This window comes from Psittacula echo, assembly GCF_963264785.1.
Source record: "Psittacula echo genome assembly, chromosome: 2".
Taxonomy (NCBI): domain Eukaryota; kingdom Metazoa; phylum Chordata; class Aves; order Psittaciformes; family Psittacidae; genus Psittacula; species Psittacula echo.
The window spans coordinates 54655130-54679908 of NC_137737.1; the positions used below are offsets into that span (position 1 = coordinate 54655130).

Consider the following 24779-nt stretch of genomic DNA (forward strand, 5'->3'; position numbering starts at 1 on the left):
TTCTGGTACCTGCACAGTCTCTAAAAGAGAAGTAAACCTGCCAGGTGCTCAACATCAAGGTTCGTATCTCTTAAAGACTATTTCTTTGAAATAAAGTGTTTCCAAATCTGGGGACAGCATGGAGGGGTTCCAATACTCTTCAAGTTCTCAGAACTTTTGTAGTGCCCAGCTGGTCAGAAATGTGGATGCTTTTGGGCACAGGACTGGACTCTGGATGAACTGAATAGCAGTGGAGATTATGGGTCAGATTAACAATCACATGGAGCAATTGGGGTTTGCATGCTCAAATCAGCATTCACGGCCTGAATTCTAACTGAGCAGGGAGTGAGAAACAAACAGTTCTCCAATACTATAAATATCATGCCAATTTATGCGTATCTACAAAACCCCATAAATTAATTGCCACATATAAAATATTGTTTTCTTAGAAGAGAGAGACTTGTGCATATTGCTTATCTCAGTTCCCTTACTCTCATCTTACTTTAGCTATTTTCACAGCCCCAGTTATCACAGTATCAGATTATCTTATATCTCCTCTATGGAGCAACATTTCTCCTGAATATGCACTAATTTGTGTACAAGCACTGTCTGCGCAGCTAAGCATCTTTATAAAACTTGGTCAATTTGTTAAATTATTTACCTATTAATGGCTTTACTATGGCATGTGGTTGACAGCAAGTCTAAGGGCAGGAGGTCTCAGAGGCACCATGCCTGGGCTGGATGCAGTGAGCCAGATATGTGCAGGGATAAGAAAGCCCACCTCTGCAGATGACTAAGGAGTGCAGAGGCTGATTGTCATGCTTTAAAATGTCACTCTTCAACAAGGTGTGACACAAACTCAGCTCCTGTGTACAGAACCAGCAGCAGATGAAGAAGGGAGGTGTTAATAAACACTTCTGCATTTTAGCAGTGAGTGTGCTATAAAAGCATCACAGTAGACAGGCAGACTGGATTCCAGGTCTGATGTCTTAGGCTTCTTAGACACTGGGCAGGTAAAAATCACCAGGGAAGCTTTTCCTTCCATCTCTAAGAAAGCAGATCTGAACCCGTGACATGAGCATGCCTAAGAAGTTATTTTAGAGTAAATAATGTTATAGGTATGGCATGCTTCTTTCACCTGCTCAGCCAATGCTCACAGTTAAAGATGAAAATCTAGTTTGGCTTAATAAGTATCTTAATCTCACCAATGCTTCTAAATTGAGGCAATACCCATTGTCCTCCCTATTTCTTACCAGCCTTGATTACATTCTACACTCTCAAGTTGCATTAATGTACAGTCCAAAGCCTTCTACTTTCATTCACTCCCCCTATTGACTTAATGCTGCTTAAATAATGAGAAAGGGCTGAAGGATTTGTCTAGTATGAATAAGCAAATGTGCAGCACACTTATATACTAAAGCCATTGAAATAAGGCATCTTAAAACTGTAATATAACTGGTATTACTGAGATATCATGACAGAAGTAACACTATGGCATATATTTCTATCTTTGGTGGAAAAATGAGTGCAGAAAATGGCCTTAACTCCACAAAGCCTTGGAGTTTCCTACCCAGAAAGGCTGGAGGTGTAAGGAAAACAGCTCGATGATAGTACGCTCAGAGACAGAAACCAAGATCCATATCCCCACATACCAAGGGAAGCTCACTCATCTGTAAAATGAATGTAGATATTTAAAAGAAAATTAATCAAATACAGAGCATCCAACACCCTTTTGTGCTAGCTTCACCCACAACCTAAAACTCAGATCTTCTCAAGGTCTTCACAACTGCCTGCTTCCTTTCTCATCCCAAATTTATGTCCTATAATTGCCCTTTCAAGGCAGAAGATGTTCTGTTCAAATCCTGCAAGACCAGACTTTGGATCTGAGCAAGTTACCATTTTCTTCAGAGTGCCATAAATGTCACCCTGAAACACATCACAGGTGCTGTTGTCCTCCTGACACAGATTTACACAGCATTAGATATGTCTTCAGAGGATTAGGCCGTGAAGCTGTGTGATATTTGGCAATGATTTATAAGGGTGGAGACAGAACTGAGTTTGAGACAACATGTTTAAATGCTTGGATGTTGGTTTTGAAGGTATCCCCGTCAAATTTTATTTATAGGAGAATTACTAACACAGAGACTTGGCGGTTTCAACTTGATTAAAAGTGACCAGAAGGCTATTTTTAGTGAAAAAATCAAGCAGTTCTCAAAATTGGTGTTGACTGCCCCACATAACCACAGCAAAAAGTAAAGTCAGCTGTTTCTCTTACTTTTTTTTTTCTGTTACAAGGCAGCCCAGAGCTGCTCTAAGGTTCTGCTTTGTGCTCTGGTTGGTATCAGAAATGTGCTGGCACCCAGAAGACACCCCTAGGGTCAACGTAACCTCCAGATTCACAATATGGCACGCGTTGCTAATCCTTTCAGTATCTATTTGCAGATAGTTTTGTATTTTTTTCAGGAAAAAAAACAACTTTAATGATCAGGTAGCACAGTAACGTTGTAGAGAGCAGCTGAATCCTACGGAGTCACTATTGCCTGAAACATTGCCCTTAAAATGCACAATCTGTGGCTGGGCTTGAGCTTTCACCTCCACCTTTCACATGGCTTGCTACAGTCTTCCCTCCTCCTGTGCACTTCTTCTGACCCAAGAAGAGTTATTATTGTTCTCACTTGCAGATGCTCTGCTTCTAGCATTTCCCTTGAGGGGCTTTCCAGAACCTGCTAGATCTTACTAAGAAGCTTTCATAGCTTTCCATCTAAACCTTCCTTACACTAAACCAAGTAATAATATCCTCCATGTTAGCTTGAAACTGTTCTTTATCCCCTTGACTTGCTGTCCATTTGTGCCTCCGAATTCTCCAGAACAATGTCGTCACTGGAATTTTCTACCTAGTGTGAACCCCAGTGTACAACCTGGCCAGCAACGAGCATCCCAAAGGTGGGACCCGGTCCTCATGAATCAGTGTATGTAATCCTGCCTCCATAGACATTAATGATAAAAATCTCACCAGTTGCACATGCTAGGAGTTCAATCACGCAGCAGCTCTTCCATTTTGCTTTCTTCAGATCATCTCAAAACACCCCAGCAGGACCCCAGCCTCAGTACTGTCAGTGACTTCCCAAAATGTATTCCTGTAGACCTGTATTTCTATATTTCTATATTCTTACACATTTCTGTACACATGTTTATCTACATAAATTTTACAATGGTTTGTATGACAGTCTCATGGACCTGGGTAAAGGGAGAGATAAATGAACACCACAGCTTTCGTTTTGCCATTTTCAGTGTTATGCTCAAGGAAAAATAATTAGAGCTTCTAAATCTTGTGACTGCATTGAACACTAGAAATACCAGCCACAGGGATTACCAGGCCTGTGGCTGGTGCTCTGAAAGCCAAGGTCCTGTCATCTATGTGGCTTAGTGGCATTAGCAGCATGAGTCTAGAGTGCCCCATTGTATTACACTCATATGTGTTTCCAGGCTGGAATCAACAAGAATCGATGAGTTTAGACTGCTAGAAGACAGGCAGTGATCTCTGAAGAGAGGTTAGCCTTACTGATAGCTGTTCAAAGTTATTGCTAGTATGTTCTAATAAGAGTAATGTCTGAGTTTCTTAATTATTTTGACAATCTATTACTAGATCATACTTCACAAAAAAAAAAAAAAAAAAAAAAAAAAAAAGCATTGTCCTGGAATCAGGATGTTTTTTTTTCAGTAATTAACTCCTGCATTTTTGTTTTCTTATTTCAGTGTAATACTGTCATTCTTGAGATGAGAAATACAGCTGATGTATTTGTACCCTGGTGGCACCCATGCAGTGTTAGATTCCCAGTGTGCTCACCATTGGTGCTCATGGTAATTCAGCAGCTAACAGATACACAGCATTTTTGGACCATTAAGATAGTTCATTATGAACACACAGAGATAAAGTTATACAAGGGTATATGTGTCTTCATTATCTGACAGTGACTTAAGAAATCATGTTGCAAGCTAATGTAAACCCCAGTAAAGCTGTCAGCAGAGTATTCTAAGGTTGCAGAAAAACAATTACAAAGTAGGGAGCACAATAATGCAGCTTCCTTACAGCACACACAGGGGAAACAGTCTTTAATCAAAAGATTACAGACTTTTTCCCGAGGAGCTATTGCATTTATAACACTAGTGGTGTTCCTTTCTATATGCATACATTTCAATAGCATATAAATTGCATGCACAAACTCCCTAGCTATGAAATTATGCTGGTGGCAGTAATCTGAAGGGTGCACTCTTTGGGAGCAGTGTTTCGCCTGAGGCTGACTGAGTTTCCCACAGCAAGGAGGTGGGTTTGAGCCGGAACAGGGGCTCCTCCTGTCTTTTTTGCGTTCCTTCCCACTAGCCTAAAAGCACATCATTTCAGATAATCAGTGAGCATCTACTGGACAGAGCTGGAAGCAGACCAGAGTAGCACCATTCAAAGGCAGATGCTACTCGGCATAGACTGCATTTCTGAACTAACTCCAGATCACCACTGAGATGAATTAATAGCAGAGCCTAGGGAACAAGGAGTTCTGCCTGAGTAACAGTAAAAATCCTCCTTGGCTGGTCATATAAATCCTAAAACCCATGAGAACAATGAGAACCTCTACTAAACGTCTGCCTGCTGCAGCATACAGCTGTGAGTGATACCCTGCAAGCTGCTGTCTTGTGGAGGAGACCTCCTTTCCAGTTTGGGCAAAAGCATATGTTTCATGCAGCTAGGGATTTCATCAAATTAACCTGCTTGTTCAAATTAGAGGGGAGGGAGCAGGGGAAAAAAGGACATCCGAAAGGGAACACAGCAGCTGAGTTGAAAGCTTTGGCCACTTATTTAAATAAGCAGTTTCAGCTAATGCAGGCCCCCAGTGCTTTCAAATAGCTTTTTATGTGCCCCAGGAGCACCTGCCTGTCCCTCTCTAATTGTGCTTTAAGAAAAAGAAAGAAGTAGAAGAAAGAGAGCTTGGATTACTTTGGGTGCCTCTTTTCAGTCCAGTCTGGTTTCTCCTGTCCCCTGATGCCAAGGATGGGATTAGCCAAAGAAATCTTCACAGCCCGAACAGCAGCCCAATGTCTTTAAGAGCCAGGCCTGTAGTCCCAAGTTGCTCCTCTTGACTTGAAAAGGAACAAAATTAAGTCTGTGCCCCAAATGCAAACTGGAAAAACTACAGGGAAAGGGGAATTTGAAAATAAATTGAAAGACATGGAAGTTCTTATTGCAACTCCGAAATACTGCTGGGAGAAAAGGGCTTGTAAAGAGGTTGGTGTTCCCTTCAGCAGCTACCATTTCTGAGAAGATGCTTATTAATCACCTTGTCTTTTTAAAAATATATCTTTACCCTTTCACTCTGACATTGCATTTTCTACCCTATAGATGTCTAACCGTATGATTGCACCTGCCAATCCAGAAACTGCATGTTATGAATGAAGGGCATAAAGTTAAAAGTCAGTCTTTCAATTAGGACCCTAGAGAGAGACTAAATTGCCCTAAACTAAACTCCCACCTCTGCTACCTGTTTCCTTGCATTACAACCCTGACGTTCAAGTAAAGACTATGAACAGCTTAGGGTTGCTCTGAAGTTAGTCCATGGCATGGAGATGAAAGTGTGTCTGGAAATGAGTTGATGAAGAGCTTCCCTCACTGACAGTGGAGTTCATTATTGCTTATGGAGTGCTCTTGTGTATTATAATATGATGGGCTATACGAGTGCCTAGATTAATTATAAACAAAAATTATCTCCTGGAAAGCTCGATGATACTTCTTATAACTCAGGTTATAAAAGGCTTCTACATCATCCACTCCTGTTTTTTTTCTCTGGGATATTTCATCTTTTTTTTTTTTTTTTTTTCATTTCCCCATCAAACTAAAGCTCTGAAACTGTCAATATTCCATCTGCTCTGCTTCTTTCCTGGTCCTCGTGTCCATGCCTTTCAAGGCAATGTTTCCTTTCAGAGGTCAGCCTTGTTGCAAACACCATGTGCCACTCCTGTTGGCTTAAATGCTTTTAAATAAATCATTCCAGCATCCTAATTGCTTCCTGGAGGTTTCCAGAAGAACCTCTTTATGTCTCACTGTTCTCTTAATCTGTCACCTCCTTCACACCTGCTCAGGCTTTTCTAACAACTTCAGTCAATTCCAAAGGCGGATGGCTGTGAATCAAGAATTAAACCTCAGCTAATTTCTGAGGGTGAGTCGAACGACCTGCTGCTGCGAGCTTACATCCAGCAAGACACCAAAGTGAATTATTGATCTGCAGTTTCCCCACCCTTTCCAAATGGATTTTCAGCTTGTTTCACTTCACCTTTTCACTGCAAACAGACACCTTTGCCACACCTCTGGGTCCCACTTATCAGCACTGGGTAGGTATGACAGAGGGATCACTGTGACTTTTGGAACCACATGACAGTCCTTGATCAGACAGAACTTGGCCAACACCCAAAGTCTTTCTCCTTGCTTCAGCAGTGGTGTCTGTGTGGGTGCAGCTGCCTTGAAAAGTCTGGTATTTCTGCTGGGATTTAGAGCAAAAGAATTTCTTCATCATCAGCTACGTTCTGCTTCTTATCCAGACACTGTACGGAGACAGCCTTGATTTAGGGCAGCTGAAGAGAAAAGATATTCTCCCCTTAAAAAGGTCTCCCAAAATCACCACACAATTTATTCCAGTGTACCTTCTTGATGCTGAACACTGTTGTCAGGAAGATGTGAATATGCTTGATTATTATTTATTATTTGAAGATAGCGTTATATTGCCAGGGGTGTGCATAGTGACTACCAAGAACATTTCCCTTGTGGCTCAACCCCATCAACTCTGCTGCATTTCCATCCCAGCCTGTGGAGTTGAGGTGCTGAGCTGAGGGCATGTTTATTTCTGGGCAGGATTAGGATCAACTCTACTTACATATGACATGATGCAAAATTAGGAAAAAAAAAAGTGTTCTGGCTGTTTCCACAAGATGCTGTTCTGGATTTTCATGATTCCCTAAAGCATTTATTTAACCAGATATTCCAAATCAATGCAAAACATGCCAAGTTGATGTGGGAAATATGACAGCCCTAGCTTGAAAATCACCTGTTTAGTTGGATTCTTTAACCTTATTGATCCTGATAATGTACTGAATATGCTAGGGTAGAAAGGATCAGATAATTCTGAAAAATTATATGATCCTAAATTTCTGCCAGAAAAGACAATGGTACAATTAGCAGTATGTACTACAAGTAGGAGTCCTAATCTTCATTTGCCTTAGCATAAAGCACCCCAAAGCCAGTCATACTAAGGAAGAAGGCTTGCATAAGGTCTCTATATCACTGGGGCACAGCTTTCAAGTTTCATCCCAATTCCTTCAATCTCTCCCCTCAGTAAAGAATCTCTGCACTCTCTGCAGGCTGCTTTTCTCCCTTCACTTCTTCCTTCCCCCTCCTCCTGGCACCAGTCTTCCCTTGAGCTGCCCCTGGGCATCCTAGATGGAGCCACAAGTGTGTTGGGAAGATGTTTTTCAGTCTGCAAGAACTGGGGTTGTGAAGGTGCTGGTCATAAGGGAGAACTGTAGGATAATCCTCCTGTGTCCCTGAAGAGAATGTGGGACTCTGTCTAGACTGTTAATTACAGCCTACATGTCCCTCCCAGCCCTGGTCCTTCGTGCAAGACAGAACACTGCATAAGGAATTTGGCTGCTACACCCACAGTAATGGAAAGGGCCAAAGCAGGCTGTATACAAGAGCTTCAGGGCTTTATTCATTATTTTCCTTTTAAGCACATCTTTCTAAAAAAAGACACTGAAAAGTGCTCCATCTTTAAATAACTTTTAGAAGTAAAAATGATTGGTAAACCTAATTCAGCCCAATCTGAGTCGAGATGGGGTTTTTCTACATCACTTTCAAAAGTGGAAATTCTCCCTCAGTAATTGAAATTCTTCAGTAATTGCAGTTATTTTTCATACTGCAACTGTTTCACAAGGTGAAAGGCAGTGAGCTTCATTTACTGTCCCTTTCCATCCAGCTGCAGTGTGCTTTGTCCTAGCTGTGCTTTGTCTGAAACCAAGCTTGTGCTTCCACTTGGCAAAGCCTGGTTGCTCTCTTTTTAGCATCTATGTGGTAACTAACATGAGGTGCAAACCAAGATAAGACAAGACATTTAGATGTTTTTGTGTGTTATGTTGAGATAAAATGTGGGGTGGCAGAAGGGAGATTTATAGCACGGCTGACCTGTTAACACACATTAAAACCACTTATCGCATCTTCATGTGGATTTTTTTTTTTTTTTTTCACTTATCCTGAACTAGTCAATATGTAGCAAATCAGCTTTTTTTTTTTTATTATTATTATTTTTTTTTTAAATTTTTTTTTTTTTTTCAGACCAGGCTCCCAGGCTTCTGGAGAGGGATTTTCTTTCCTGTGAGTTATCTTGGAGGTTTATGCCATCAAAAATCCCACACGAGCATTTGCTTTGAGGAACTGGAAAAAAACTAGTCAAAACCAAACTCTGAAGTGAGAGTGCCCTGTTATAGCCTGTGGATTTTTCATAACTCACACATAGCACTAATAAATTCACTTTTAAGATGCTTCTCCAAGTAACAAGCTATATTACTTTCACTTTGCCTTAGTTACATTTTTGTCATTCAATTCCCATGTGCTTCTCTGAACAGAAACCAGACAAAATTCACATGCGTTTAGGATGATTTCCCCAAAATACCGATTGGATTACCCAACACATTGCAACAGATTATGTAATTAGTGGCAAAGCAAACAGAAATCACCTAGCTAATCAACAGGGAATACAGATGGAAAAAACAATTAAAGTAATCATAACCCCATCAATATTTACTTCACACAGCAAGTTTTTAATTGTCACTTAAAGACAATCCAACACAAGGGCATAATTTAATTCAATTTAATTTTTAACTAGAGATGGAAAGACTGTTTTAGATTGTTCATGTCAAATGCAAAGATAATTAGCTGCTTCTTAATTTGCCTGGCAGTAAAGTGTCCAAAGTAGAAATCTCAGAGCAAGCGTTTTTCAGAAAACTATCTTGAAAAATGCAGTATCTGTATATTTTTAAGCATCCAGCAAAAATGATGGTGCATTTAATGACTGAACAGCCATGAGCAGTTCTCAAACAAGCAAACAGGAAATTTGGCAGCAAACAGGAAATTTGGAAAGCTACTCAATGGGGAATACAGATCTGTATGTACAAACTCAGCAGCTTCAGGCAAACACCAGAAACATGTTGTGCTATAAATTCACAAAGGTATGTGGGTGTTCAAAAGGTACGTATTATTTTACTTCTGTAAAAGCATCTACAGAATCCTGCCTAGTGGATTTGTTGAATCACTCATTTGAGATGTCTGGCCTCCAAATCCATTGCTGAACCTTGCTTGAACTACTTTGCAGACAGATATACTTCTTAAAGCCGTTGTGATTCCCTGCCTATGTGGTGGCAGAGCAGGCTCCTAGGGAAAAGGGATGATGGAAGGAGCAATCTTTCTCTGTGGTGACTCAGCTAGAGAGAAATTTTTGCATCAGACAAAAATTGAGAAGAGATGATCTTCCCCTTCCTGCTGCAGGACACAGCGTTAGGGCCCATTAATGGAGATGGCTAAAGGGAAAGGAGGCTGCCAGGATCTTTAAAATAGCAATTGCTTAAGAAAATAGCTTTCCTCCAAGTATCAGATCTTGAAAAAGGGAATAATCTTAGAGAGTATTTCTGGAGAAACCTTCATCTCTAAAACCAGTAAATGACAATTAGGAGGTTTTTTAAGCCTGGATTGGGACTAACTTTTGGACAATTAAATTGAACCCAAAAGCTGCAATGGAGATGATGGATTTGTGATAATGGACTTCTGTGGAGAGATGACACTAGTGCCCATTTAAGAAGATTTTTCTGTGTATGCCACAGGCAATGAAACTTGGCTGTGACCTTTTTTCTGAGCATTCTTCCTAATGAGTTAGGGTCTTTACATCTCTTTCCTGAGAGCTTTCTCATGACAGCTTCTGCAGGGTACTGATCTCTCCCTTCTGCCTTCAATGAATGATCAGCAAGCAAAGAAGCTGTTGACTGCAACACCTCCAGTCTTTGAATGATGCTAATCTTCAGACTGATGCCTTTCCCGAATTGACCACTGCAATGGAATTATCCATCTGCTGTCAGCAGAGACTGGGACATAGCTCAGAATCAACTGGCTGAAGCTCAAATAGATAAGCCCAAGATAATATTTATAGGTCAGAGGAAACAATTGAAAGGAACATCAAATATGACACCAGCATGCATAACCGGTGAAGTTTATCTGTCCCTTGTTTTAAACCCCGTCTCTGCCTGTTGCAGGACATGCCTAGTTGAGAGCACTTTTCAGAAACATTTGTTTTGAATCCATGCACTTCTGTCCCTGGCCAAGTTCAGACTCCTTGTTTAATCTGCTTTGTATGAAGAGGTTTCGATTGCATGAATGCTTGGAAAATATCTATTCTTTGTGAAAATATTTGCCTGGGAATCCTAGCAAAGAGGACTGTGCATAAACACCATTCTTGATGGTGATTCTGATGTCTGTCTACACTTCAGATATACCATGGTGTCTGCTTTTCTCTCATTTGAAAACAGCTGAGGACTGAGTGCCCACCACTCCAACTCATGAGAATAGATAGGCTATATCTGCAGTGCAGAAGAGGGGTACTTTTAGCAGTATACTTGTTATTTGCAGGGTGGTAACATATAGATGTACACTAATGCTGGTTTTTTCAGTATATCCCAATTTCAGCAGACATCCAAGAAATCTTTCCCAGGTGCCCTAAGCTGAAATGAGCCTGCATTTTGTGGTTTAATTACTCCTTTCTCCCTTCCTTTCAAAGAAATCTGTTGCAGGGTTGTTGATAGGACTTTATTGTATTGCAATATGTTTAAAAGCACTCTGTTATGGTTTTGCTACACTAGCACACTTTGAGATGCAGAGAAGCCCATTATCACAGATCATCCTTTAGGGATTCTACATCCAGCAAAAATAGCTCTCAGTTTGTGGATTAGTGTGTGTTTTGATGTTCAGATTTTGCAAGACACAATTTTCTTTAATAATCCACAATCATCAGATGGAGCTTTTGCTGTTCCGATGGTCCAAATCAGTGTCAAGGGTCTTTCACAAGGCAGGCTACATACACACAAACACACACACACACACACAAAATATGCTTATACGCTCTCTGGGCTCACTTCCCATTTAGAAATAGTGAATACTTGCAAATTTTGAGCTGGTTTTATGAATTATTCACAACAGAAAAAGGATTCTGAGTTGCATTTGTACAATGAGAAAACACAGATGATAGATGGTTTCACATGTCCAATGAAAAATCAACCATCACAGCTTGAAGTTTGAATACTGATACCAAACTGCTAATGAATAATTTGCAGATCAGGAATTTTTAAGTGAATAATTTTAAACAAATAAATTTGAGAAAATCATACAAGTGATTCATCTGCTCCTTTTGGAGCAGCTAATTCACCCATTCACTCCCTTCTGCAGCTCAGTTGCAGTGATTTGGTTCTCAAAGGACCAAAAAGAAAATGTAAATTAAAGTAAAAAGTGTGCTGGAGAAATGATAGCATGTTACTTTGCCAATTCAGAGTGGCAGGGGCTGTAAGCAGTAGGGTAGGAGAAAAGCATCTGTTAAACCCGCTAAAAATATAGTACCAGGTTCTCACAATCAGCATAGGGAAATGACTTTGAAGAAAAGAATGGTGCATGGGGAAAAGCTTTATTCAGAGAACACTAAAGGGCAAGCAATTTCCTATTGATTTCCTATTCAACCAATAACTAAAACAGCTCAAGGGTGAGTAACTTTTTTGGTTAGATTGGAAGCCTGCACAACCATCTTAAATGTGAGTTAAGAAAATTAAAAAATGCTGGGTCAATAAGAAGGCTCTGGGTGGGTTTTCTGGGGATAAGACAAGTTCCAGGGACCCGTGGACCCCTTTTCCCTATGGCACTCTTTTATGCCATGTATGCTCTCGATGTGTGACAGGAAAGGTGAAGCCCCTTTCTCCAGCCAACCTGTGGCTGCCTCTACAGTCTGTCATTATAGTCACAAATCCCACCATTTAAAGGCATATATGTAGCTAAATTTCATGCTTACATACTGACTTTACATTCTTGTGTAGCTCCTGTTCCAAGGGGTTTTATTTTGCAGAGGAGAGAATTTAGCTTTGTTTTTTAGTCTCTTTGGTATTAATTCAATGTCATGCTACAAAACATGTATTTATAACAAGTACTGAACTCATTTCAAGCTGTTTCTGATGCAGCAGAGCTCCAAATGTACAGCTGTGACAATATTCAGCCCTCATCCAGCCCTTTTAGTCTTCAGAAGCTCATTAAAACAATTACTCACTAACAAATTACTGGAAGCCCATGCAATACTTTAGGTGAGTCCTATTAGTCCCATTTTACAAATGGAGAAACCAGAAAAGAAAAGCTGTGTCACTCAACCTAAACTACAGTAAGCACAGTGTTGGGGATTGACCTTAGGAACTGGTGGTTTCCAGTGTTGTGGTTAGGTAATTAAACCAGGCCTTCCTCTTCTGTTGAAGCTAATCTGTGGAAAATTAGTACCTTCCCTTTAAGAGGTTTCCAAGCATGTATGCAAAGAGGAATTTATGATCTACAATTTATGAAAATAACTTCCTTTTCATAAATCAATTTATTAAAGCTCTGGAGAAGCTTCCAAAGGCTCTGATCCAGCAGTGCACTTACACATGTCCGTAACTTCAAACAAGTAAATTGTCCCATTGAAGTGCTTTCATGGACTGGGGCCAAAGAAAATGCAGTTCTCCCTTGAGTCAAGGTTCAGATATGAAATGGGGAAAAATAATTTGTCAAAAGTTTAATAAGTTATACAGGCATGGCAATGCTCTGCCAGCCTTCCATATTAAAACCTCCAGCTAGTAAGAAATGGCCTGAGGGAGATAATTTCTTTCTTACTGATACACTGTGATGAAAGGTTAAACCTCATTCAGGCAATGTGAAACTTCAGAGAGGACATGCCTGGTACTAGCAACGCTCCTGGGGCATCAGCTCCCTTTGTTCAACTATTACTTGCTTTCACAGGTTATCCTTGTAGGAGAACTATGCTTTGTGATATTTCAGGGATTTGGAGTATTTTGTAAGGTTTTGTCATAGTGAAATCATTTTGACAAGAGGACTGTTGACACCTTCTGCTGGACTCCTTCACTGGTAAATACCTTGGAGACAGTACTGAACATACTGTTACATGCCGCTGGCAGCCTCACTGGGAAACTACGCCAAGGACAACTTCTCTAAGCTGCTGAAAGACTTGTGTGTCGAGGTCATGTGGGGCAGTTGGAGGTAACCGGACCTTGTGCTAGCTGTGAGTGTAGAACAAGATGTTAAATGGTAAAAGAAACAACAAGTTCCTAGGGATAAGAAGCGAATGTGACTCAAATTAGCAGGGTAACACCTCTATGCAATGAGACAAAGAGGTATTCTCTGCTCTGGCAGGCTGATTCCTGGGAATACACAGTTACATATCAAGACCTCCTTCAAGCTTTACCTAGGATTATTGCTAAGAATCAGAGTGACAGTTGTCATATTGCAAACACAAAGCTGCCAGATTTACGCATTATAAAATCCAATACAAGAAGCATTGTAGTTCCAAAACGATACTTACATCTACAATAAGGAAGTCAAGCCAGCACCAGGCATTGGTGAAATACTTCTTGAAGCCATAAGCCACCCATTTCAGGAGCATTTCCAAGACAAAGATGTAAGTGAATATTTTGTCAGCATATTCCAGCATCGTTTTTATGTTTTTTCGATCTTCAAGGTAAATATCTTCAAAAGCCTGGAAGTACAAAGCATTGATTAAAAACTTCTCCTGAAGTGCGTTGGAAAGCATGGGTGCTGCACTGCAAGTCTGAAATATTATTTGATGAGATATCTTATATTGACTGTGATTTCTGATATACTTGAATGTTACCATCAGAAAGAGTGCATAGGCACAAAGAGGACTGATGCTTATCTAACAGAGATCTGATCAGTTTTCCCTTATAATAATGGACATATGCTTAAATATCTTTCTCCAGTCTCTACTGGTTGTAATGACTAGACATGCTTGGAGTTTAAGAAGAGCTTAAGCACCCTGAATTTGGGAACGTGAGTCTGTGAGCAGGTTGCCACCCCAAGCTGTCCCACTGTATCAGGGGATCTCAGATGTCCCAGGGCATAGGACCCTTGTCTTCAGGAGGTAGAATCTGACCCTTACAGTTAGCTTAATAATATCTTATTGCTAATGATGAAAAACTGGGTTATTATCCTGCCTGTGTTATAGAGTACCAGAGTTCCCTGGCTTCTGTTCAGCCACCACATTTCAGGTAGCTACAGCTATCTGCCTCAAGAAATGCTCATTATTATTCACTTAACAGAACAATTATGTTTTAAAGGTCAAGGTATCTGTGTCTCTAACTAATCTTAAGCAGGGCATCATCAAAAGACCTTCAGTATCTGTAGCAAATACAGGCAACTTAATAACCCTTTTAAAGTGTTTAAGATATAAAACAATACACCTACTAAAGTAAAACAAATAAATCGTCTTGTAATTTAGCTTTCACTTTTTAATATATGTTAAATAAAAGGCTGGATCCTAGCATCAGGGTTGCATATATAAGCCTTTTTTGGGGCTTCCAAGTCTAGCAGTGGTTATAATCTTCTTACCAGCTACTCTAGTGACTGTCATTACACAAGCTGCTCCTGTGTTTCTGAAACCTGGATAACCCAAACTTTGATATATTTCTCTCATCACATCGAGTGATCCAGAGCACTTAGCAGCGAGAAACAACATTATTTGAGAGGGTCTGTGCTAATCATCTTCATTATCTGCATTTACATATTTCAAGATCTGTAGCTACTTTCTGAGGAACTTCAAAAAGTTAGCAAACACCCAGTGCCTGGAGATAGAAGAAGTGTGTTACTTGTCACTCAAGCAGTCACACTGCTCTTTTGCCTGCCAGGGAACAGTAATTAAACTGACAAGAAAGCTTTGGCAGCCTGTGCCAAAGCTTGTCCATTTGTCCTCACACTTTGGGGTGATGTTTTCGCTGCAACTAGATCTCCTGTCTTGCCTTCAAAAATGATATTTCAAGGGTGTGAAAGAGCTGTTGGAGAAAGCCACAGAAAACAATACACTGGGAGATGGGAGTTTATAATTTCTTGTAGGGACTCATTCACTTTGTCAGATGACTTGCTGTACTTTGCAATTACTGCAAAAATAACAACAAACTATTTAAAGTGATTTCCTTCTCTCCCTCCTTTGCTCTCCCTATTTTCTACTACTTGTCAAAAAATACATTGCATTTTGACTACTAAAAACACACTGTGAGTCAGGAAGCAGATTAATAAGGGATGAAAAATATGCTACCTGTATGCCTCAGGTGCACTGTACTTCTGCAAGAGCTGTTACCCAAATGACAAAACTGCAGTGCTTCGCATGTTTTCACAGTGCCAATGGATGAAATCTTTGCAATATAAAACATCATTAAGGGTTATTTTTTTCTGCTTTGCTTTGTGTGTTTAAAGAGTTAAGCAGGATACCTGCAGTGTTATCCATAATTGCTATTAAAAAACAAGCTCCCAGTTTGGGTGCTTATGGCTTAAATGCATAGGAAGGGTTTTCAGATTCTTTTCAGTAAGCTGTAGATATATTCTGATGGCTTAACTACCACACAAATATATACTGGCTTTTGAACCCCCTTAAGAACTTAGCATGCCCCAGGGACATAGCAGGATGAGCTCAGTTTTTGGAAGAGCTCACCCCAGAATAACAGAAGAAAAAAGTTGTCTGTTGCCTTCAACGCCTCTAGTCCAAATACTGAAGTGCAGTGTTGGTATGTGGGAAAATGCAGCATTATACAGAATTGCACTGGCTAAATTGAAAATCTCAAGAAGTAAATGAGTGCATGCAATGAAAATTAAATGAGATTTATATTGCAGTGTTCAGTATCTAAGGCACTTTTAATTACATATGTAAGGAAGTGTATTCATCTAAAGTGTATTATAGCAAGTGACATGCCCCCTCTAAATTGCGTTAAAAAATTAACATGCTGATTCTCAAGATGGTGCAAAAACTGTCAGACTCCATTGATTTCAGCAAAGCTATGACAATTTTTAGCAGCCTACTATTTACCCAAGTTTTCCAGTCTCTTACTTTTCATAATAAAATGAAATCCCTTGGGTGAAATTTCAGCCCATCCCTGGTGGACTTGGAGAACAATCCATCCCTTTCCTTTTCACATCAACATTTATGTATCTCCACCTTCCTTGTCTCCCTGCAGAGACTTTCTTTAAACTACATAAACCCACTACTTCCGTGTTTTCTTTTTTTTAGGCCACTGATAATTTGTACTGCTCTCTTCTGGAGTTTCTTCAATTAGCCCATGCCTTTCCCAAAGTGCAATGCCCAGAGCTGAAGCCAGAGCTCCAGCTGAGGCCTCCTTGATGCCAACTAGAGTGGAAGAACATGCTTATTTACACAGCCCAGTAGGGTGTTTGGCTTTTGTGTGGTGCTGTGATGTAGTTTACTCTATCGTTTTTGTTGCTTGTTCTCTCTCCAGGTCTTTTTAGTAAATCCGCTACCTTCCCACTCATCCTGCATCGTGCCTTTCTGGCTGAGATTATTTCTGATGAGAAGAAGCAGGCACCTTTCTAAGGTGATATTCTTCTCACTACTTAAGGCAGATTCATCTGTTTGGTTGAAGTTAATCCTGACCTCCAGAAATACAAAGTAGCCTGTCCAGGCATGGTGTATTTAACAGGTGTACTCCTTACTCCATTACGGAGAAGAAAATCATAGAATCCCAGATTGGAAGGGACTCAAGGATCATTTGGTCCGACCTTTCTAGGTAAAGCATGACTTAGACTAGATGGCCCAGCACCCTGTCCAGGTGAAACGTAAAAGTGTCTAGTGCTGGGGAGACCACACTTCAATGGGGAGATTATTCCAATGGCTGAATGTTCTCATTGTGAAAAATTTTCCTCTTGTGTCCAGTTGGAATCTCTACAGAAGGAACTTGTGCCCATGACCCCTCATCTTTTCCATGTGATTCCTTGTAAAAAGGGAGTCTCCATCTTCTTTGTAGATGTAAAGTCACCCTTTAAATACTGGAACACTGTGATAAGGTCTCCCCTGGGCCTTCTTTTCTCAAGGCTGAACAAACCCAGTTCTCTCATCCTTTCCTCATATAACAGGCTTCTCAGTCCTTGAATCAGTGACCACCAAATCAAAGCCTGCAAAACTCTTGAGATACCCCTTTGCTCTATGTCTGCATAATAACCTGGGAGAAATCCCACCAACTTCAGTGACACTCCTGACACGTAAATGAGCAACATAAATATATGCTGCCATTGCTATGAAGAATCCAGGGCTGATAATACAGAGAGGATAATCCCAGCACATAGCGGGATCTCAGGAGGAGAGGATGCCTTATCAGAGTCTTGGGCAATGACCTATCAGCCTCCATAGATACACATTCATTCAGATGCAGACAGGAGGCAGGGAAGGTACAGTGGTTTAACCTAAGATGCATTCAAAACATAACAGGCACCCACAAACTTCATCGGTAGCACTGATTCAGTGCCCCCTGTGTCTTTCATTATTTTGCTTTGCTGGTTAGAAAATGTGCTAAAAAAAAAGCCAAACCAAAACCCATTCTTGGAGCAAAATGCAAACCTGCAGTTGGGAATTACCACAGAGAAGTTACGGGATCCTGAATTAATAATGCTGGGATACTTCCTCACACAGACTTCCATAAGGATTTGTTATTTGCTTTTCAAAACATGTGCATGTCACAAATTTACATTATAACAGAATAAAGTTCCCCACCTTATGATAAAGGCAGGTGAAATCAGAAAAGCTTAAGGCATGCTTTAGCCCCAAACTTGCTTTGCTTTGAGAAAAGATCATCAGAGCACATAAGATCTTAGAGACTGGAGAACACCTTCTCTGAGACCCATGTCCACTTTCAACCAGCCAGGAAATACAGTTTCATTTACCAGGGCTCCACTGCTCAGCAGGATCATGAATATGATGAAAGTTTCAAACCAGTTGTGTTCGACGATTCTGTAGCAGGTTTTTCTCAGCCTCCACCAAATTTTGCCTGGAAATTTTGTGATATCCACTGAGCAGCATGGGAAGAATCGCACACAAACTGAAAAGGAGCAAAATGAAAATAAAGCAATTGTTAAAAAAGCATATTTAAATCTTAAAGCTGCAATAAGGAGCTGCTCAACAAGATTTCTTCTAGCAATAAGCTGCTGCATGGAGTCTTTCTTCCCTTGTTATTCTTACCAACCTCCATTTTGCCCTGCCTTTCATTTCCTCCTCTCACTCATCTCTTAAAAAAACATTTAAAATTACTTAAAACACACTCCAGTGATTCCTCCCAATTATTTTAATGATACAGAATATATTGGCCATGAGTGACCAGTGCCCTAGGTTGATCACATTGTATTAGCTGAGCTTGGGAAGCACCCCTGATTGGACTAATGACTCTAGCAGGATATTGCCAATAGTTTCCATATCCTTTTGAATGGAGGAAGGATATTTTCTTGGTACTATGACACCACTAGAATCACTGATTAAAAGTGGCAATCTGATGAAAGAGAGATGAGAGGTGGAGGTGCTACAGTGCAGATAGGACCAACGTGCTGAAGAGACTCAGACAGCAAAAGAAGCAGCAGATTTTGATCTCTTGGACTTAAATAAGGCATTAGAGCAACTTTGGAAATGTATTTAGGCAGTTAAATCCCCTTTTGATGTCAGCAGAAATTTAGATATCCAGTCCACAGCAGGTTCCCCACTGACCCTTCATAGCACTTTCAGACCTTAGTGACAAATATCATGTGCATTGCCTTGTGCTGTGCAAGAACTTTTTTGAGAGGACATCCTGGTAGCCAGGACTTGTCCTTTCCCAGGCTGGCCATTCAGCCTTATGTCAGGTAATCTGACTCAAATTTCACAACATTTGCTCATGAGAATGACCCTTAGAAACCACTTAATTTTCAAAAAGCAAGGGTTTTACTCTACATTTAATCCATGTATTGTGCAGAAAGAGACTCAGGTAGGGAGCTTTATGAGTCTCATGAGAAAAAAAAGCAAAGGCCAACCACTTCCATAGCTGAAAGGTGGCCAAGGTCATTAAATGTCTTGAAGCATACAACAACTGCTCAGAAGTGCCAGGGAAGGACATCTCACTACAGTGATGTAATGCAAGTAGAAATAATATTTAGGCAAGGAAGCTCAGGAAGGAAAGAGGGTGAGTGCCAAGGTTATGCAGAGAGCAGATGCTGCTAATTCAAGGTGGCATAACTGAGGCGCTTGAACTGCATGTGATATGCGAGGAGATCAACTGCAACTCTTGGGATGCCGGAATTCCTAAGCAGCTGGAAGTGGGGCTGTGCTGGCAGCAAGCTCTGCCAGGAGGAAGAGAGCCACTAAGTTTGCTGCAGTCCTCCTGGTATTTTCTGTAAGTTTTTATTATCCCAGATCCCTGCTATGAGGTAGAAGAATTGTAGGATGTTTCATACATGAACCACTCGCTTACATTTTCTCTTAATAAATGCCTGCATCACACAGGCATGCACCAGTTCCCAGTTTACCTCTGTATTCTGGAATTCAGTTAAATCCTGGCCTCAGTTGGAATACACTAAATTAATCAAACTTAGGACATAGTGTTAGGTGAAGATAGAAATACAAGAACCAGCTCTCAGCCTTGTAGTAGGTCAGGAACCACTCCAAAGAAGGTGAGTATTATCCTTCTAAGTACTTTAGTCCTAAACACCAAAAAATCTTGTCAAGGGAAAAAAGGATGTCACAGTAGTCGCTACTTTTTGCTAAAAGTGGTACACTGCTCACAGATGGTAATGTGTGTGATTTGAGTACATTTTGGGAAGTAGATATATGGAAGAGACCTCAGGTGTGCAATACTGCATGATACCAGGACTCTTAAGCTAACATACTTGTATGGCTACTCTGCTTAGAGATGCAGTATAATCCCACCAGCATGACATGACAGAGGGGGCAATTAGTTGAATCACCTAACAATGCTGCCAGAAACCTTTTACACCACTTTGCACCCCACAACCTGTATGGCCATTACTATCTTTTAGTTGTCTGGTCCACACTCCATGCTGTTACGCAGATACACTGGCCCCCTCACTGTCAACTCAGCTTTTGATCAGGAAGACCAGGTTGTTGACTATGTAAGTGTGGATTTGTCATGTTAAGCAGAAATCCCCCTTTCTACTGGAAGTAAACATTGCTTCTAGCAGAACAAACTTTCCACAAGCCTACCTAGTTTTCATAAAGAGTTTCAATTTGGAAAAAAACCCAGTCTTTTTTCTGACTTTAAACATTTGTCCAGAAACTTTTTCCTCTTTTCTCCTAAGTTACTTCCTAGATGGATAGTTGGCTTTTATTTTTTTGTCTCAGGCATATGCCTAGGCTCAGCTAGTAACATGCATGACATGCTCTGTCATGCTATTACGGAGTAGAAATACTCTGTAAGTACCATTGGAAAAGGTTAGTATCTTCCAGGAAGTGGTTTTCCCCACTGTAAGACAGTTGGATGAATAATTCCCTGGAGGCTTCCTCTGTCTTTCCGCAACACAGGGAGCCTACATGATTACCTGAGCCCAGGCACAGCTAAAATTAGGGATTACCTTCAAATTAAATACTAATGAGCAGGGCATCCTGAGTTCCAAAGTCACTTCATTTGTGATGGAAAATACTTCCAAAATAGTAAAATCAGGCTACTGTTGATTCAGTCAGCTTCCACCTGATAATCTTCAAGTACAGAGAGGTATTTTTAAGGCAGAAAACCAGCTAGTGCCTCTAATATTTCTTTTTTTTATAATGCTCTTTGATGGCTTTCATGCAATTCCAATCTGAAAAAAAAATTCCTAGTTACTGACAGTAATACCTTGAAAAATCCAAAATAGCTTCTCAGATGAGTCAGCCTAAAATCACAGCGCTATTAAGTCCCATGCTTTTGATTGGGCCCAATTCAGAAATGTTTAGACCATATTCTGATACAATTACTAATGTCAAGTAGCACTTCCGTGAATAACCACGCTGGGTGGAATTCAGATGAAATGCTATTTTTAACTATCTATAAATCAAACAGGAAAAAAGAAAATGCAAAGATAAAAAGAAAACTGACCCAAAACAGGTCTTTTAATGAATTATTTAAGTTCTATTTGCAGGGCAAATTTTCTGATTTCTCTCACTGACTGTTATGTCATGCCTGTGCTTTCTGGACTCTCTTGCAATGCTGGTAGCCTACTGTTCTGATGACCTTGACTCAAGCTTAAATGCTGAACTGGAAGCTTCAAATAACCCAACTAAAAAAGTTTACCTGACCTTGGTCAGCATTCTAATAGGTTGTGTTTTTCCATTTCTGTGAAATCAAAATCTAGGTAACATACCAATGTCTAAGGGATGAGCTGGTGGTGGTCTGAGCAATCAAAACTCCAGCTGGGTTCTATAACAAGACAGGTGATCAGCAGAGCCCAGCTTCAGTTTTTGGAAGCTACTTTATCTACACAAAGAAGACTATTAATTAACACCTTTTAGCTCAGCAAGTGTCAAGGCACGAATAGATCCTTTGGCATGTCTTGTAACAGCATTACTCATACTGCCTTGTCTAATAGATTTGTGCTATCCCCCTGAAATCAATGCTAGTAGGGAACTGGTTGCGCAGAAGAAGCTGAACACCTTGTGATTTAGTCAGGACTTAGTTTTGCCACTGTAATTCATGCTGAGCTACGTCTTTTTGAAGAGTAAACTGACCCATTTCCACCATGGCCTTTTGGGTAATAGGTAAATCAACAGAAAGACAGAAAAATAGAAAAAATCCTCCCCAAAGGGTCCACTTATTTGCTGCTAAATCACTGATGCTGTACTGAGTTGCATCAGTGGACAACTTGCCCAAGAACAATGTCTGGTTTCAATTCACATTGTAACATTACATACCGTTTCTCACAAAACAGAGACCTATTTACCCAGAAATCTTTCCAAACGCATCAGTATACCATGATGTTATTTTCTTTTTGTTTGTTTTTCATGACAAGAGACTTGTTCCATTCAGTCACTGTGGTGCCCTATAGCACAATCATAAACTGTGTATTACCAATGTGTCCTAAAATGTGGTCTGTATTGTAGGTATGGCAGAGACAGCTCTTATTTAAGAATCTGCCACAATAATAAACAAGTTACTAGGGGATGGAGAAGAGAGGGAAGCAGGAGGAATTTAATTTATGATGCATTTTGTATAAGTATTCCTTTGGTTCTGCATTCACATTTTCTAGCCTGATGCATTATAATCCTGGAGTTAGACCTGATTGCATTACCTTGGGGAAAATAAAAGCCTTTGTAAATGTGGGAGCTATACTGCAAAAAACTTCCTCCTGCATGCTTGACAGCCAAGCCTATTGATTTCAGGCTTATGAGTAAAGACTATAAATCCACTGCTTGTTCACACCAATACATACATTTAAATTTACATGAAATTAGATGTGTTTTGGATGGATTGGACTGCTGATTCTCCTCAATAAACCAGGAAGACCAATTAATTTCTGCTATACTGTGGTCTGGTAAGACTGGTACCTTGTGTTCGAACTGCAGTTATTACTAGCTTTACACAGGAGTTCCTAATTGTTAGGACATTAAATTTTAATAAAAAAAAATATTTTGCTTAGCTTTGAATGCTGGTGACAGCATTACTTGTTTGACACAAAGAAAAGGTAGCTTCTTCAGCATAAACTCAAGCAGGCAGGTATTCATAACGTGGTTTTAATATATATATATCACTGTCAAGACAGGTTTCTAAAGACTGGTCTAGATAGTTGTGTAAGCTCAAGCAAGGAAGCAAGCTTGGCTGTTGTCCCTTTGTGAGACCCCAGCTGTCTCCCCAGGCTGAAGGGAATATGATCTCTGCAGACACTTCTTATTTAACCCCTTTCTTATTTTTTGGCTTCACTGACACACTAGCACACACGGCTGGATTTTATACTGTGCAACTCTGGGGCTAGCATGAGAGAGATCTGCCATCACCATCTCCAGCATGCGGGTACCTGAGACACACATGGAGATACGAGTCTTTTCTTGTGTGCTAGAACTGGGTGCTGCTAAGAAAGCACCTGACAAAGCCACTGTCTGCCAGGTGATTTTATTCTTCCAAGGGTTTTACAAGGGTACATTTCTTGTTTATCTGCTGTTACTCTTCTCAAAACATATTCTTCTGGAGGTCACTACAGATAATGGTGTGATGCCTTGAAGCGAAGGCAGTGGGCAGCCTGTTCTACCACCAATATCAGCTGTGCTTTGAGGGAGAAGGTGGATGAGTTGAAATCTAGAGGCCCTGTCCAACCCAAATTAATTTATATCTGTACATGCAATAGGACTGCAATACTTGTATGGTGTCTGAAAATTGTATACGACAAAATACTAGCATGCCTTTCCTGATGGAAAAATACACTGTGTCTCAGGTGTTACAGCTCGAAGAGATACTTTAAAACTTGGCTTTGTTCCATGTTATTTTTCCAGGTTGACAATTAATATATTTTGCTGGGCTTGGTTCGGTTTTACTTAGGTTTTAAAAATTATCTGGTGGCGGTCCCTGTAGTTTAGTTTAGATTTGTTCATTTTAACGGTCTGTTTTTGCTCCTCTTTGCTTTTTTATTTCTAAATAGCTGCTAACTGCGGTTGGGGAGGGTATGACGCAGATCCCACCATTAATCAGAGTAACTTCACTGTGTCGCATGGCATTTTCCATCTGCGATAATTGCTCCTACATGGTCACATGAAAAACTGGTTTTGGGCGTCCTTGGTGTCACGAGTTGCGTTCTACTGCGCATTGAGCAAGGTAGCTCACTCTCACATGAGCATCTGACCATACTTGTTAGAAAACTTTGCCAGCGGGCTGTGTCCAGGGAATTACGCTTAAGGACTTGGTGAAAACTTTCTCCTATTAGGGTCTGGGAGAGAGGAGTGTGCTGGGGCCAGGGGGCTCTCTGGATGACCTTCTGTGACACACAGAAGATAATGTCCAAAGAGATAGCAATTTTTGATGCAGAGAACACATACCAATGGAGGTAACAGGACTGGAGTGTTGCAAGGCATCTGGAGGAAAAAATACCCAAGTAGCTGGCATTGCCTAGATGTTGCCTTCCCATCAACTGGCGACAAGAATGATCTCTCCATTTCTATCAGTTTTTTCCCAGCAACACTTGCTAGCTGCCAGAGCTGTGACCCTACCATGGCTTCACATTTCCTGACCCAAGAATGCTCCCCATTGACCCTAATCAAATCTATTTTGAGATGATAACAAATTAACAAGTCTCCCCAAGAAAAACAACCTATGGCTTATCTGGGTCACCCAACTCCGGGAAAACTGTGACCTCAGCAAACTTTCAGCAACTATTTCAAGAACATATATTATCTTCATTGCCTTTGTTATCTGAAAAAGGGGACTGAATCAGGAACATATTTGTTCAGGACATAACCTATGCTGGATGAGTTTAGAAATGTCATAGTTTGAATTTAGATAGCTGGTGAGCTAACAAGGTAAAGAACTTAACCCTTCGCCTCTCGCTCTTCCTTTTCACCTCATCTAATTTCCTTCTTTCACAAATATTAGCTGGTCATTCTCTCAAAAATATCAAATATTGTTGTATGTCTTTATTACAAGTCAATAAAGGCAACACTAGATAAACTTACCTAGTGCATGCCGTTCAA

General features: G+C 40.4%; 1 protein-coding gene across 1 annotated transcript in view; it reads right to left on the reverse strand.

Moving 5' to 3' along the window:
• SCN5A (sodium voltage-gated channel alpha subunit 5) overlaps window positions 1-24779 on the reverse strand; it is a gene marked incomplete at both ends in the record, with an annotated part of 172527 nt that overhangs the window by 21866 nt on the left and 125882 nt on the right. Inside the window, 2 exon segments of the mRNA XM_080610362.1 lie at window positions 13662-13835; window positions 18038-18192. Coding sequence (XP_080466488.1) covers window positions 13662-13835; window positions 18038-18192 — 329 coding nt within the window.